General features: G+C 42.3%; 1 protein-coding gene across 1 annotated transcript in view; it reads right to left on the bottom strand.

Moving 5' to 3' along the window:
* The window catches only part of RNF20 (ring finger protein 20, E3 ubiquitin protein ligase), a 28,563-nt gene extending 18,316 nt beyond the window's left edge, over positions 1–10,247 (bottom strand). The window contains exons 1-4 of the mRNA XM_006886893.1: positions 10,104–10,247; positions 2,106–2,273; positions 1,848–1,995; positions 1,528–1,710 (exon numbers count right to left, since the gene is read on the bottom strand). Coding sequence (XP_006886955.1) covers positions 1,528–1,710; positions 1,848–1,995; positions 2,106–2,273; positions 10,104–10,232 — 628 coding nt within the window. The 5' untranslated portion in view covers positions 10,233–10,247. The remainder of the gene's footprint in view (positions 1–1,527; positions 1,711–1,847; positions 1,996–2,105; positions 2,274–10,103) is intronic.
* Between the last annotated feature and the right edge of the window lie 5,703 nt (positions 10,248–15,950).

The raw sequence follows: 15,950 nt of genomic DNA, 5'->3' as shown, positions 1-15,950 counted from the left end.
GAAGGAGTGAAAGCCCAGAATCCCTGTGAATGTTCATTGAAACTAATAAAATTTAATAATAATAATAAAAAAAGTAGCTGATACTTGAGCTCACATTTTACACATCTGTATTTCTTAGAGAACATGAAATTTATCAATGCCTTCTTCATTATAAATAGCCTAGCTATTTTTAACTTGTAATGAATGTTAACTTTGAACTTAAACTTTACCTTAAAATGCAGGTCATAAAAATCCCAAAATACTATTATACTGTTAGCTTTAGCTCTTTTGTAGTAATTATTATACCTGCTACTACTAAAGGGAGAAGGATGGGAAATCTCCTCTCATGCATTTAACTGCCTCTGAAAACCTGCCAGAGGGTCAGCTATGGGTCGGTTCCAACTCAACAGTACACAACCCCATCACCACAACTATTAAAACTAATTTAGAACACCAACAATTTAACACCAACACGGTGTCTACATATTGCACACTATGTAAGTCATTGAGATGTAAAGGTATCCCCTAATGAGCCAAGAAGAAAGAAATAACACAAGGCTCTGCTTCCATCAGATGACAGGGAGGATTGCCATTCAATCAGAGTGACTGAGGTGCTCATTACATACCAGGCAATGCTAAACATCAGAGAAAAAAGACAGAGTGAGCCAAGGTGTGCACCAAGAGAAAGAGTTCAGCTGGCGCTTTGGCACGTGAGATGGAAGAAATGTTTTAAACAGAATGCTATTAATTCTGATGCATACATTTTTAAAAGTCTCTTTATCTGAATAATAAAGAAATATATAAACACTAGTTAAAATGCAAAAGAGATCCCCTGTCAGTCCAATTACTTTTCCTGATGATTTTTACACACCTTTTCATTTTGCTTGCTTTGATTCTATTGAAAATTTAAATTATCTTTAAAAACAAAATTAGAATAAAAGAATTCCAATATAGTCATCACCTAGGATTGTAGTCTATTAAATTCTGATCACTTCTTTCAGAAATGAAAGGTTAAACATCTTAATGGCAATCAGAGAAATTAAGATTGCAACTGGATCATGACTTGTCGAAAGCATAAGGACATATATTTGCATTTGAGCAGAGTTTTATGTCACAAATGACTCTGCTAAAAATACTATGCAAATACAAAATAATATGTTAGCACTTAACAGTCACATTGTTTCTAACCATACTTTCATTTTAAATAGACACTTGTCCAATCATATATTTATGTTTTTAAAGCCAAAGATCACCTAACAAGTTTAAAATGAGCTCTTTGTGAAGACATAATTTAAAAAAAAAGAGAGAACATAAAAAATGTTTCCTTGAATTAAAGTACCAAATGAAGACTGATAAAATCTTTCCTCAACTTCTTATGGGACTGTCAAGTGGCTCAGCCTAAATATCATATGAAACACTGATAAAATATCAACATGGTGAGGTTGAAACCAGGATTCACTAAAAGTGAACTCACAAAAAAAAAAAAGTGAACTCATAAGACTTTTCATGCTACAGTAGAGGTTCCCCAACTCCTGGTTCTCATCTCACCTCCACTATTCAACTTCCGGGATAAGAGCTCCACTTTTTCTTGCAATTTGTCGTAGACAGTGACAATCTGAGACACTGCTCTGCGGGACGACTCCACACGCTCCTGCAGCTGAGATTCCATCTCTTCACTGGAACTGCTCGCCAAAGTAGCAAGGAAAGAGAAAGCTGGCTCTTGTCCTTCCCCTGAGGACACAGAGGGTAAAACGAAGTCCACTGAAATGATCTAACTGGAAATGTCACAATCCATTTCTCCCCTCCACTGAACAGCCTCAAAGCAAAGTTCTGTGATGACAGGCAGTGGGCCCTTCCCGCACACTCACCTCTCTCTCTGTCATCTTTCCGTTCCTGATTGCTATCAGAGTCGGGTTCCGGTTCCGGCACGACCAGGGCTTTTCTCTCTGTGAGGAGGTCTCCCAAGCCCTGTTCCAGATCGTAACGTTTAAGGATGATACGGATGTTTTCATCAAACTGAAGAAAGGTATGCACAACAATAATTTTTTAAAATCAAAAAGAAACAAATTTGAAAAATAAAGATTAAAACAGAATTAGAAGACTCAAAACTCTGCACTGTTAGCCACCTGACTCCAGTACCGGTTGACAATCAATAGCGAGGCATCGTCAGTGGCCTGTCGCCGTTCCAGCTTTTCAATGTGCTCACGGAGTTCATCTTCAATAGCCTGCCGCTGATCCAGCATTTCTGCCAGCTTGCGATTTTTGGCTTGCAGTGTTCGAATGTCGAGCTCCTCCTGCCCCAGAAAACCAATCTTATTAGTCTCCACAAGAAATGACTCAAATCCACCGTCAAACTCAACAAGATCTTATTACTTCACAAACTAGTTCTTGTGAATAAAGTTATTCAATTAAAATAAAAATCTCGCAACAACAGTAAATACAAAGTAGGTGCAGTCAGAAAGGGTGTATAATAATGAGTTAAGAACATGCCCTGGAACCTCAGCTATTCACACATACAGCCACAAAGTGCTGTTACTTTGATCCTGTTGTCCAGCTAGATTACCTGCTACTTGGACCACAACTGTTGTCTTCCTGAGCACTGTCCTTCTTTATCGAGACCTGATTCCTGATTCCACTACTCCATCTACTCCATCCCTGCTGTCATCTCCAGTGACGTCAATATTCACTTGGACAAACCGCCTAACCCTAAAGCATCTAGCTTGGCTGCTTCTGGGCTTCTTCAAATTCAGTTATTATCTCCTATACTATTTAAGCAATGGTTTCAAAAGTCGCATTTTGGAATCATTTACTAACTATAACATCACCACCTCTGAACTCTTAAGTCTCAACTTGCTGTTCTTCAAATAAAATCTTCTCTTTCCAGGCATTTCATGCCCTTATTCCCAACATCCACCCTCATCCAGACCTCAAGAATTTTGAGTGCTCCTCTTCAGTCACGCCAACTTATCCTTTCATAGCTTGGCTATACCTCTTTCACAGATCTACTTACCAGAACCCTCATTTCTCTGCCCTTAGTCCATTTACCTTAGTGAACGAAATTAATCCAAATATCTGACTGTTCTCCCTCTCAGGATACGGAGTAAGAGCTTCTAGATAAGGTCATTAATTAGGAGGATATGGACTTTTTAATCATTTGCTAAGCATCTGAGAGATGGACAGAAGAACGACAAGGATGACAGAAGAATTGATGCCTTTGAATTGTGGGGTTGGAGAAAGTATGCACTGCCAAAAGAATAAAAACAGACATGCCTTGGGGAAAAGCACAGCCAGAGTACTCCTTAGAGGCAAAGATAGTGAAGCTTTCTCTTCCATACTTTGGGCATGTTGCTAGGAGAGGCTATTCCTCAGAAAGGGATATCATGCTAGGAAAGAGGTACAGAGGGTCAGCAAAAGAGAGTAAGACCCTCAACAACATGGACAGACATAGTGACTGCAATGGGCTCAAGTGTGTCAGATTGTGAGGATGGCACAGCTATCAGATCTGTTGTTCAAAGGGTCGCTGAGTCATATTGGACTTGACGGTACCTGGCGGAATCCACAGGGTATTGCACGGCTAAACTAAAAGAGAGAAAGATGGGCAATCTTCTTCTGTGTGGTTTATAGCCTCCTGAAAACCCACTGCAGGGTTAGCTATGAGTCGGTTCTTACTCCACGGCAAGGACTTAGATGTCAACGTCTTTACAAAATGACACTCTAACTTGAATACCAAAAAGTCAAACCAAATCCACTCCCATCAAGTCAAAGCAATCCGCATCAGGTTCCTGAGGCTATGAATCTTTATGAGAGCAGAATGCCCATCCTTTTCTCGAGGACAATGTTAAATTTTTTGCAGTGCAGTGACTGCCAAGACATGTAAAAGTAGGAGGTGGAAGATGGGAAAGAGCTGGGATGACTTCTGGGGTTCATCTTCAAGGTGAGTTCTAAAATATTGTAAACGACCCAGGACAAGGGGGAACTGAAAGCAGAAAGGCTTTCACACACACTTTATCTTGGAATTAAAGAATGCTCTAACAAGGGATTGATCACGGCAACAATTTATTTCACTTTTCTCTCATCTGTTCTGGCTAAAACATTAATATAATACAAGAGTTAATAGTTTCCTGTTATTGTTGTGTACTGGAAAGTCAGAACCAACTCACAGCTGATCCTCCAGGGGGTTTTCAGAGGCTGTAAATAGCATGGGAGCAGCTGGTGACTTCAAATCATGAATCTCTGGGTTGGCGGTGGAGTAGTTTCTCTATAATATCAACTTATTAATACTATGAATGTATAAATCATATTACTGATATTAACACTAGCTATAATATTAATACTACAAACGCCTACTCTAACAAGTTTGTCCCCATATCGCTTAGCCAACAAATCCTAGCTATTCTCATTAGTCTCAGCTGTCCCCATATTGCTACAGTACTAAAAGCATGAAAACCAGTTATAGCGATATTCATGCTATTAATAAACTATGCAGATGGCACAACCCTGCTTGCTGAAACTGAGGAGGACCTGAAGTGCTTGCTGCAGAGGGTCAAGGACTGCAGCGTTCAATATGGATTGAGGCTCAATGTCAAGAAGACAAAGATTCTCACCACTGGACCAACTGGCAGCATCAAGATGGATGGTGAAGAGATTGAGATTGTTCACAGCTTTAGTTTGCTTGGCTTTACAGTCAACACACTTGGCACCAGTAGCCAGGAAATTAAAAGACGTATTGCCATGGGAAAGTCTGCTGTGAGGGACCTCTCCAAAGTACTGAAGAGCAATGGTGTCTCTCTGGAGACTAAGGTGCGTCTGATACAAGCCATGGTCTTTGCAATCACTTGTTATGCATCAGAGAGTTGGACAATGACTAGGGAAGATAGAAGAAGAACTGATGCCTTTGAGCTGTGGTGCTTGAGAAGAGTATTGAGGGTACCATGGACTGTGAGGAAAACAAGCAGATTCATTCATCCTGGAAAGGGTTAAACCAGGTGGCTCCCTGGAAGCAAGGATTCTGTGGCTTCGTCTAACATACTTTGGACATACTGTAAGGAGAGACCAGTCCTTGGAGAGAAACTGCTTGGGAAGGTGGAGGGACGGCGCAGGAGGGGGAAGGCCCTCTATGAGGTGGATTGATTCAGTGACTGGGGTAATCGAGATGGGTGTATCAGAGATAGTGCGACTGGCACAGGACAGAGTTTAGGGTCGCTGCAAGTTGCAAGAAGGACAGAGTTTAGGGTCGCTGCAAGTTGCAAGAGACTCGACAGCACATAACAACAACAACATAAACTCAAACTCTTCTCTGAACACCACTTTCCTTCCTTACGCTAAAGAAAGCCTGGATGAGAATTTGTTCCCCCTGCAGCACTCTCAAGGTTTGGGTGTTTTCTCCCACATCCTCTGAACCATTGAACAAGGAAGGAAGTGGCTGTCTTCCTTTTCCAATGACACTCTGAATCTACTCTCCTCTCTCAAAACTCTTCATTTTGCTGTACATGCCCTTGTCTACCATTTGCCACTTGTCTACCATTTGTCTTATAGTCGTTTACAAATGAGCAGGTCACTTCCCACGTTGGTTGAAGATGTATCAGTTAGTTAGTTCACTGTATCATTTTATCCAATCCACTCTTACTTTTACCATTTCAACTACCACATAATCTGTCCAATATCTTAGATTGTGTTGACCTCATCTCCTCTAATGACTTTGTCCTCCTCTACCTTAGCCAACAAATCCCAGTTATTCTTATTCTCAGCACTCCCTATTACATCTTCTGTCAACCCAATTTCAAATACTCCATTCTCCACAACTACCATTTATTCTCCCAAAGCACTCTCTCTAGCAAGAATTCTTCAGGATCTACAAACACATTGGTCATCTTCTTCTTGCGTAGCAGCTGGTGGATTCAAACCAAGTGCTTCTAGGTTGGCAGCACAGCTCCTTATCATAGGCCACCAGAACCATTAGCCCTCCATTATTCCTCTCACTTTTTCACTTACTTCTTTATTATAAACTTGAATCCAGGAGTCATTAAAGTAGTTACCTCCTTTGATACAACTTCATCTCCTTTGCTCCCTCATCACCCTGCCTCCTAACAACACTCGCCACTCTGAGAAACACCAAACTCTCCAACTATTCCAAGACAACCTTCACTCAGCTGATAATATGACTGACAAAAATAAAGCTCCAGGCCAATCAGGCTCACATTAAACTCATAAATCACAAGAGGATCCTCCGAGTGGCCCAGCAGGCCCAATATAGCTCTCTAACCCATGCTCTCTGTAAAAGACTACTTCATACCTTCTCCTGTCTCTTCCAACCTCCAAAACTTACTCCCCCATCCTCACTCTCAGACGAATCTTGCTTCTGATTTCACTGGGGGAAAAAAAATAAAAGCAATCAGAAGAGAACATCCACACCTATGTCTCATAACCACAGCTACCAACCTGAGTATGCACCCACAGCCTGGCCTTCCTTCTGGCTGTCAACCCAGCCACTGCATTCATGCAAAGACACCACACCTTCTTCTGCTACATCAACTTTTCCTATCAAATCAGTAAACAGATAAACATGTGTAATATTGCCAATCTTAACAAACAAAAACATTCCTTCATTTCCACATTTCTCTCTGCCCCGCCTCTTTTCCCTAGTTTGCCCTCTCGTGTTATCCTACACTTGCTGCAATAAGCCCCACTCTTCCGCCAAGCCACGTCTTGGTAAGTCTCCAGTGAATCTTCCATTGCTAAACTTAATGGGCATGTTTCAGTCCTCAGCAGCACGTGATCAAGTCCTTCTTGAAATACTTTCTTCATTTGGCTTCCGAGACCCCCACTCTCTAGTCTCCTCCTAGCTAACTGGACCCTTTTGCTGTCAGTTAATTACTCCCCTCTCATCTTCTTGATATGAAAATATTGCAGAGCCATTTAAAGGAAACTCAGACCTCTTCCCAAACTCCAGATTACTACATCCGACTGCCTATCCACTCAGAGAGACATAATGACTATCACCGACTTATATGTCTAAAATCAAACTCCAGGACTGAACCTCAGTTTCTTCCCCCAATCTGTTTCACTCATATGCTTTCTACATCAGTTGCTGGAAACGCCATACTTCTAAAATCCTCAAGTGATTTTCTAACTCATTAGCAAATTGTGTCAACACGACCTCCATTAGAGAGGTCAATCATCAAGGTATTGCCCTAGTGTCATAGATTGAATGTGTCACCTCAAAATACACAGGGACTTCTGGTGGTTTAGTTATAAGGAACTGCCAACCCAAAGTTAAGCAGTTCTAATCCCACCAGCTGCTCCATGGAAGAAGAACTAGGCACTCTCCTCCTGAGTAATTTACTGCCTCAAAAACCTACTGAAGGTCAACTATGGTTCCAACTTGAGGCTACTCAATAACAAAACACATGTATATAATGATACAATGTAGAAGCTATGTAATCAATCCCGAAGGTCTAGTAAACTATGTAGCTTCAGGAGGATTAAAAGTTAATGCAGATTCTCTAATCTCATCACAGCCTTATTTAGACATAAGGGGGGAGAGTTCCCCAAGGGTATGGAATTTATTAGCTTTTATCTCATGTATTATTTAATATCTTTTATTGCACAGAGTATTTCCTCTTATTTTTTCAAGGAGAAAAATGATTCTGTGAAGGTGACAGAGTGTGTACATTCAGTCCCAAAAAAATATAACAACAGGAATACAATGCATCTTTTCCAATCTGGGCATCTTCATGGTAAAGCTCTTTGTCACTAAAACAGACCAGATCCCATGAAAGCCTGCAGATGCCGAAGGAAAAAGGACTTTCCTCCACAATGACAGAGAAAGAAGCAGTTTCCCTAGAACTAACACTCTGAATTGGGACTTTTAACTTCCTAAATGTCTATTAAAGCCATCCATTTGTAGTATCTCTTCTATGGCAATATCCGCTAACTAAGACATTTAGTGTTTGTCTACCATAGCACACACCTTTATGTCCCATAATATGTCCTATTGGCCTGCTGGATTTCAGCACATTGGTGGTGGACAGCTCCATCCACACTTCCAATGCTTCCACATCAAGCATAATGTCAGGTGGTTCACAACAGATTCTGGAAGCACAGAGGAGTTACTGTCTCCAGCCACAATCTTCAAACAACGGAGGGAAAAAATCAGTGGACCATGAACCTCAGAAAGGGCCCTTCCTCACCATTTGCTCTGAATGTTCCTAGTATTCTTTCTTACTCTGGGGAAAAAATCAACTTCTCTGAATCTGTTTCATAATTAAAGGAATAAATGAAGCTCTTTTAAGCTCTACATCTCAAGTATTTTTAATACCTTGTTTCTATGGCTTACCTCAAAATAAAGAAACCAGATCCACTACAAAATGATAATTTTCTGACATCTGATATATAACAATACAGTGTGCTTTCAATGTATAATAGTGTAATGAAACTTGAAGGTCCAAAGAGCAAGGATAACAGTATCTATTCTATCCACCACTGTACTCATATTATTTATCCAAACATTAACCATTGGTAATTCATATTTAAGAAGTATTATTTGTTCGGCCCTCAGGAGCAAGAAGGCAAGCAGCTGTAACCCAAGACCACCAGTAAGGTGATAAAGCGTCCTCCCTTCCCCCCTTTATATCTACACCCCTGTTCAGCATGAAGAAGCCAGAGAGTCGGCATCCAATTCCCAAATCAATAAGACAGTTGGTTTAATTACTATTGGGAAATGCTTGTCATTCCTCTGTAGCATCTGGTCCCCACTGGACCCTCATCATTTCCTTCACCTGCTCCCCCCACCGACCAAACTGTGCAGCTCTGCAACTGCATCCTGACCCATCCTCACCCTTCTGCCCCCAACCCTCACCTCCTTGTACCCCCAATATGTTTTTCCCAATAAAATATTAAATTAAAATAAAATTAAAAAGAAGTATTATTTGTTAAAGGCTGTGCTGTAACTTTTACATTGTTGTTGCTATGTGCTGTCAAGTGGCCTGCGACTCTGAATCCTACTCTACCCTGAGCCAATCTCAACTGTAGTGTCCTGCAATTCTTCAAGTTTGTTTTTCATCCACTGAAAACATTCAATCATCTTTTTTTAAAATTCTGCATCAGAAAGTTCCATCAGACTTTCTGGCTTCATGAAATCCATTACTACTGTGTCATTTTGGGGGGTAGATATCTTGTTTTGGGCTTGCGTGGTGAGTGAGGTACCCTGCTTCTTTCGAGACATTGAAATGGAAGAGTTTTTGAAAACTAAGGTGATAGTTGGTTCTTGGTTTGATGTCACTACTTCTGTATCGAGATGTCCAGTACCTCCCTTTTGCTTAAGTTGGTGGGACCAATGTGGTAGGGCCAAAGTGCAGTTTGTAGTCAAAAGAAACTAAATCTTCAATATTGGAAACTTTTTCAAGTGAGGTTGAAAAATGCTATAAATTTGGTCTATGTGTTTTTGTTCTTTTGTGTGGTTTTTTGTTTTGTTTTTTTGTTTTCTTTAAGTCCTGGCCCGAGGGCCCCAAATTTCAGAGCTGGCGGCGGGGTCTCGGACTGGGGCGGGGGAAGCGATGCAGTACCTGGAGACGTGGGTCAAAGGTGCAGAGGTGGGTCCAAGTTTGAATCCACTCCCTCTGTCCACTGCGTACCCTGAACCAATCTTATTGTCTCTGACACACCTACTCCCATTACCCGAATCACTGAGTCAATTCTTCTCATCGAGGGTCTTCCTCTCCTTCACTGTCCTTCCAACCTCCCAAATATGATGTCCCTCTGCAAGGACTGGTTCCTTCTTACAACATGCCCAAAGTATGTCAGACAGAATACTTCTTACATAGACTCCAATTTTATTCTCACGACCTAATGAGGAAAGTACCATAACTACATTTTACAAAGAGAAAAAATTATAAGGACAATAATGAAAGGTTATGCAGGCAAAAGGTGGTGGAGATGATGGTCAATCCAGGCCATCTGGCTTCAGATCCTCACCCGTCACCACACTGTCAATGATTTAAGACATTCAATTTTCTCTTATACCTGGTAATGTATTCCTTAGTGAATGAAGAATGTAGACTTCCCAAATTCTCAGCTTCAGATTGCAACTGGCAAGAAAAGTGCCCTTGTGTACTGTTTCCACGTACCGTAGAGGAGACACCTCCGAGCTTAATCGTTTCCACAGTGGTCCCTGCATCTTCGACAGCTGCCTTCTTCTCTGCGGGCATGGATGTGCCAGGCTCTCCAGCTGCTCTTTTATTTCCAATTCCCGACATCTTGGCACAAGATGATAGTTGCTTCCTGGAGGACAAACACAATAAATGAGGGGTATGCAAAGAAAGAGGCAAAAAGTGTTTGAAAAAAGAAGAGCTAAGAGGCAAAAATCAGCAATGTTTCCAGCAAAGCCTTTTAATCTATAGTCACTTATTTCAATCCCAGCAACATCATCCCTAAATTCCTCTTGGGAAAGAATTAAATGGTAGAGGCAAGAGTCAAGCTGAATTTAGAAGACCAGCAATTTCTGAAAAAGATGCTAACAGGTACAGGGTGAATAGATCAAGGGTAAACTTGAGGATGTTATTCTGGTCTTCTTTTCACTTTCTTACATGTCAAATCCTGTGAGTTCCGGTAAGGGCAGTCCGAAGGGAGTAGCACTGGTAACCCAAAGGTGGGGTCTGTGTGGCTGTGCAATTCCACCAGCAGCTCCACAGGAAAAAGCTGGGCCACCTCCACAGTGCGATTTACAATCTCGGAAAGTCCACTGGAGGATCAGCTATGTGTTGGTTCCCACTAGAAGGTTAATGATCTGGTTAGTTTGATGTCCAGTGGTAGCTATGGTGGAAGCTCACTTGACTGCAAGCAGAAAGGCCATGACTCTCCGGCCTTTGAATCCTGGTCACGGACAAGTGGAAAAGGAATTGCACTACCAACCCAGAGATGGCAATTCAAAACCACCAGCTGCTCCACAGGACAAAGATGAGCATTCTCTTCAAGATTTACAGCCTCTGACAGGCTGGAGGGTCAGCTCTGAGTCCTTTCCACCTTGAAGATGTGGCTCTGTGCAAGAAGGCAATCTCCACCTGGGATGTAAAGTCTGGGGACCTGGTGGGGTGTCAGCTCAGATTTGACAGGAATGAGTCTTGAGCTGTTTTGTGTTTTTGTTTAGCAAGTCAAAATCCAGAAAAGTACATATTTTTACTATGATGGACACTCATGGTAGAATTGGGAAGAACCACAGAGCTGAACAGATCTGAAAGATGCCGCCTCAGTCATTAATACAGAGCAAGCTAGTTGTTTTCTCTGATCTTTAGTTTCCTAATCTAAGAATGTATTTACTGTGTTTATTACAAGCTCTGGTGGCCTACTGGCAAGAAGCTGCGCTGCAACGCCAGAAGCATGGTGGTTCAAGACTACCAGTTGCTCTGCGGGGGAAAGACAGGCAACCTCCTGTGAGATTAACTGTCTCCGAAAAACCACCACTGAAGGGTCGACTCTACAGTAATCAGCATTACAAGGAATAGGTGATGCACTTAACCTTTTTAATTTTTTTTTTTAAATTGTGTCGCTGTGTGCCATCTAATCAGATCCGACTGGCACAGGAGATTGTCCCTCCTTCTTCAATGGGGCATCTGTGGACTCGAACCACATCTGGGTTTGCATTTGGGATTGCAGCGCAGCTTACTGCCACTAGGCCACCAGAACTTAAAAAAAGTTTCTCCCCTGTAAAATTCTCTCCCCACGATTCTGAGCAACAGGAGGGAACTTCTGGTGGCCTAGTGGATACGGAGTAGCGCTGCCACCCTAAAGGCAAAGTTTGAACTCACCAGTTGCTCCACGGGAGGTGGGGGGAGGGCAAGCTCCCATGCGATTTACTGACTCTGAAAAGCCGATGGGGGGGCTCAGCTGTGAGTCAGTCCAGACTCGACTGCACGTTAACAACAAAGGGAGGTTAGACCTGGGTGCAATAATCAGTGCCACGTTTTGGGAAGTCTTGTTGCCTTCAATGAGTGGCTTCATTTCGTCTAACCTACCTGTGCCTCGAGGATCCGGAATGCAAAGACGACGGGGAAGAGCTGCTAATGCACTCTGGTTACGTAAAGCAGCCGCGCTCCCATTACAGGCTATGCAGACCCAGTGGCCGCACCCGGAGAGGGACCTCGCTTGGAAAGCAAGGCAAGAGCACCCACGATCTAACCCGCGAAGGGCCTGGGGCTCGACCACACGACCCGCGCGGCCAGCTGCGGGCCCGGGGAAGAGGAGCCCCGAAACCGCAGAGTCTCAAAATCTCCAATGGACTCTACCACCGCGGCGCCTGGACCTCAGGCGCGATCTAACCCGGGCCTTTCAACTCGCGTTTCCCGGGAGCAGAACTCGCGGCAGTTATGCACCAACATCAGCACCGCCCTCCCACCTCTCACCCTTGACCCGCAGGAGTCAACAGAAAGCTGCTTCCGGGAGGCGGGGCCAGAGGGAGAAGGTAGCCCGAAGTCGCTTCCCCATATGCGGGACGGAAGTGACGCAGTTGGAGGGCGCCGAGTGGCTGGGCTAGCGAACCGTGTCTAGGCAGGATTGAGGCGTTAGTCGAGCGAGTGCCTCTCCTCTCTAAGTTAAGACTTCCAGGTGGAGGGCACTCTCGCGGATGCTACAGGAAGCACTCTGACTTTTATAGGTTTGTTGACTTTTCCTCCTAAGTTTTTTATTTAGGGTGTCTAGTTCTGTTACCTTTTCTTGGGGCCGGTGAGACTCGTTCACAGCGGTCAGTTGGCTGTTGGGCGGTGCTGTGCTGCCAAGACCAAGCGTCAGACCCTACCGTGGTGCTAAACACCAGTTTTGGAGAAAAGACAAGCGTTTTGATGGATTTTAGTAAAGCACTTCTAGATTTTCTTACGGGTAAAAATGTAGACAGCTCTGTTTAAAATAATTTGAGTTTTGATTCCTCTAGGGTAGACTCAAGTCTCAACGCATTCGAACCCCCAGTGATTCTAAAGTGCAGAAAAGATTGAGAACTTCCCGTGTGCCTCTTTGAAACAACACATTGACGTGGGGATGGGGGGAAGAACCTAAAATCAAGAGGCAGTTTTTTTATCTCCACACTAGTTCATTGAGTATTGGTTTTAGTTAATGGCAGACTGTTGTTTTCCATTTAGTTGAACTAAATGGCTTGTGCTTTCTTGTGAGAAACCTTAGAGACAGATGTCTGCTTCTGCTTTAATGTGAGAGACAAGTTGGTCCTGTGATTAAAAAGCTGTATGGCTCGCAGAGTCATGGAAAAATACCTAGTTACAGCAGATGAGGACCTAATGAAATTAAAGTATTATTGAAAAAAATAATCAGGCTAAATTCATGTTGAACTTGGTGTGTATGAGGATTTTGAGCTCTGTACCTTCTGAGTCTTGACCAATAGACCAATAGATAAAGTAAGGTTTAAGAGGAAGGTAAATGGTGCCTGGTATTAGCACAACGTGCCTGTCTTAAAAAGTAGCTGGCTCGACATGGATGGCACATTTCATCCACCTTCACAGAGTTTTGAGAAATTTGTTTTCGGAACCCATCTGCTGAAAAACATTGCATAAGCCAGTGACCCTGGTTCTCTGCTATCCCGTCTGCTTTTGGCATGTTTTTCATTCACAGAACTACTAAATGGTAGACTTTTAGCATTAATTATTTTAGTCCACTATTTGTAAACTAGACATTCACAGGCCGTGTTTGGCCAACAGAAATATGCTTTGATTTGAACATTGATTGCCATCCAACCAAAGCACACACAAAACCAACATGTTAGGAATATTTCAAGTAATATTTTATGTAACAAACAGATTTTCAACTTTTTTTAAAAGTTTTGAAGATTTAACAACTCTGGATTCAGTTTAGTTTTGACACGCTATCTGTAGCAAAATGGTGGCTTCTTATGTTACTGGTTTCCATCATCCTCACTGTTGTTGCTAGGTATCTGAATACAACTCATAAGAACCCTATCTGTGAACAACAGTTCTGAACCCTGGCCTGTCCTGTGCCATCCTTGCAGTCTCTGACACACTTGAGACCATTGCAGTCACTCCACTTGGTTTTGAGTCTTCCTCTCTTCCACTCTCCCCTCCACCTTCCCAAGCATAATGTCACTCTCCAAGGAATAGTCTAGTAACATGCCAAAGTATGTGAGTTACAGTTTCATCATCTTTGCCTCTAAGGAACACTCTGGCTACACCTTCTCCAAGACAGTTCAGACAAATCCCAAATCCATGCTGCTTCTGTTATCCTTATTTGTTTTCTAACATGCAGGTACATAGGAAGCCTTTGAAACTACCTTGACTTGGATCAGACACACTTTAGTCTTTAACTGACATTGTTGCCCTTTAGAATTTTGGAGACCCTTGACAGCAGATTTCCAAATTTGATTTCCCAGCTACTGCCGCAAATGACAGCTATAGCCTGCACATGTTTCTAAGCACGGTTGTCAATTTAAAAGTGTGCAGCAGCATGTTTTAACCATGGATGTTGATTGTGGCTTCAAGTAAAATGACATCCTTTTCTCTGTCTATTATGAGGTTGCCTACTGGTCCAATGATGAGAATTATTGTTTTCTTGATGTTGAGACATAGCCCATATTGAAGGTTGTAGTATTTGATCTATTTGATCTTCTTCTGTAAATACTTCAAGTCTTCACTTTCTGCAAGCAAGGTTTTGTCATCTGCCTAACATAGGTTGTTCATGAGTCTACCTCCAATCTTGATTATTTTTAACACTTTTAAAGAGTCTTTGGTGGCAAACCAAAAGTACAACTCCCAGTATAATACATCATTTTTTTTCTTTTTTATTTTTATTAATTTTAATGAACGTTCACAGAGATTCTGGAATTCCACTCATCTATTGCTGCACCCCACACTCTGCCCACCTCTCCCTCCCAGCCCAACCCACCCACCCCACCCCCCCGAAAAGCAAAACTCCTTCACTGGTATACAGTCCCTCCCCCCAGTACACTCCACTATGCAACCCTCATTCCAGACCCCTGTCATGACCATAACATCCAATCTTGTATCGCTTCTAAACAGCTTCCTCCCTCATCTGCCTCAATACATTATACATAATTTATCCAATCTTTCTCAGTCTCACCCAGCCCTGATGTCAGTCCCTTTCTACAACAGTGGCACCATGCAGTATTTGTCCTTTTGTGACTGAGATATTTCACTCATCGTAATGTCCTCCAGGGTCACCCACTTTGAATAATATTTCATGAGTTCCTTGTTTTTCAATGCAGGATAGTATTCTATTGTGTGAATATACCAGAGCTTCTCTATCCATTTGTTTGTTGATGGGCACTTATGTTGTTTCCAGCTCTTTGCTATTGTGAGCAAAGTGGCAGTTGTGGTTTCTTCAGGGTAATACATCATTTCTTGATGGCTGTTTCCACTGGCATTGAATGTGAAACCAATTAGAATGGGAGCCTAGGCAACTTTATACTTTTTTTCTTTTTCTCATAATGTTACTTATTGGTTCAGTCATAAGATTGTTTTTGTTTTCTTTATGATGAAGTGTAATCCATACTGAAGACTGTACTCTTTAATGTATTTGTCAGGATTGGAGGAAGACTCATCAACAGCTTGCATTATGCAGATACCACAATCTTGCTTTCTGAAACTGAGAAGACTTGAGGCGCTTGCTGCAAAAGATAAAAGACTACAGCTCTCACTATGGATTACAGCATCAAGAAAACAAAAATCCTCACCCTGGACCAATAGGCAGCATCATAGTAGATGGAGAAAAGAGTGAAAGTGACAACAGTTTCATCTTATTTGGATCCATAATCAACACCATTGGTACCAGCAGTCAGCAATCAGGAGACGTACTGTGTTGGGAAAGTCTACTATCATGGACTTCTCCATATTACCGAGGAGCAGTGATGTTGGTTTGAAGACTAACGAGCATGATTCAGTCCAAGGTATTTTCAGTCAGTTGCTATGCATCTGAGAGCTGGATTATGATTAAGGATGACAGAA

Source organism: Elephantulus edwardii, unplaced genomic scaffold (genome assembly GCF_000299155.1).
Source record: "Elephantulus edwardii isolate Elephantulus edwardi_28Jun2011 unplaced genomic scaffold, EleEdw1.0 scaffold00052, whole genome shotgun sequence".
NCBI classification, from domain to species: domain Eukaryota; kingdom Metazoa; phylum Chordata; class Mammalia; order Macroscelidea; family Macroscelididae; genus Elephantulus; species Elephantulus edwardii.
This window is presented reverse-complemented; position numbering and strand designations above follow the sequence as displayed.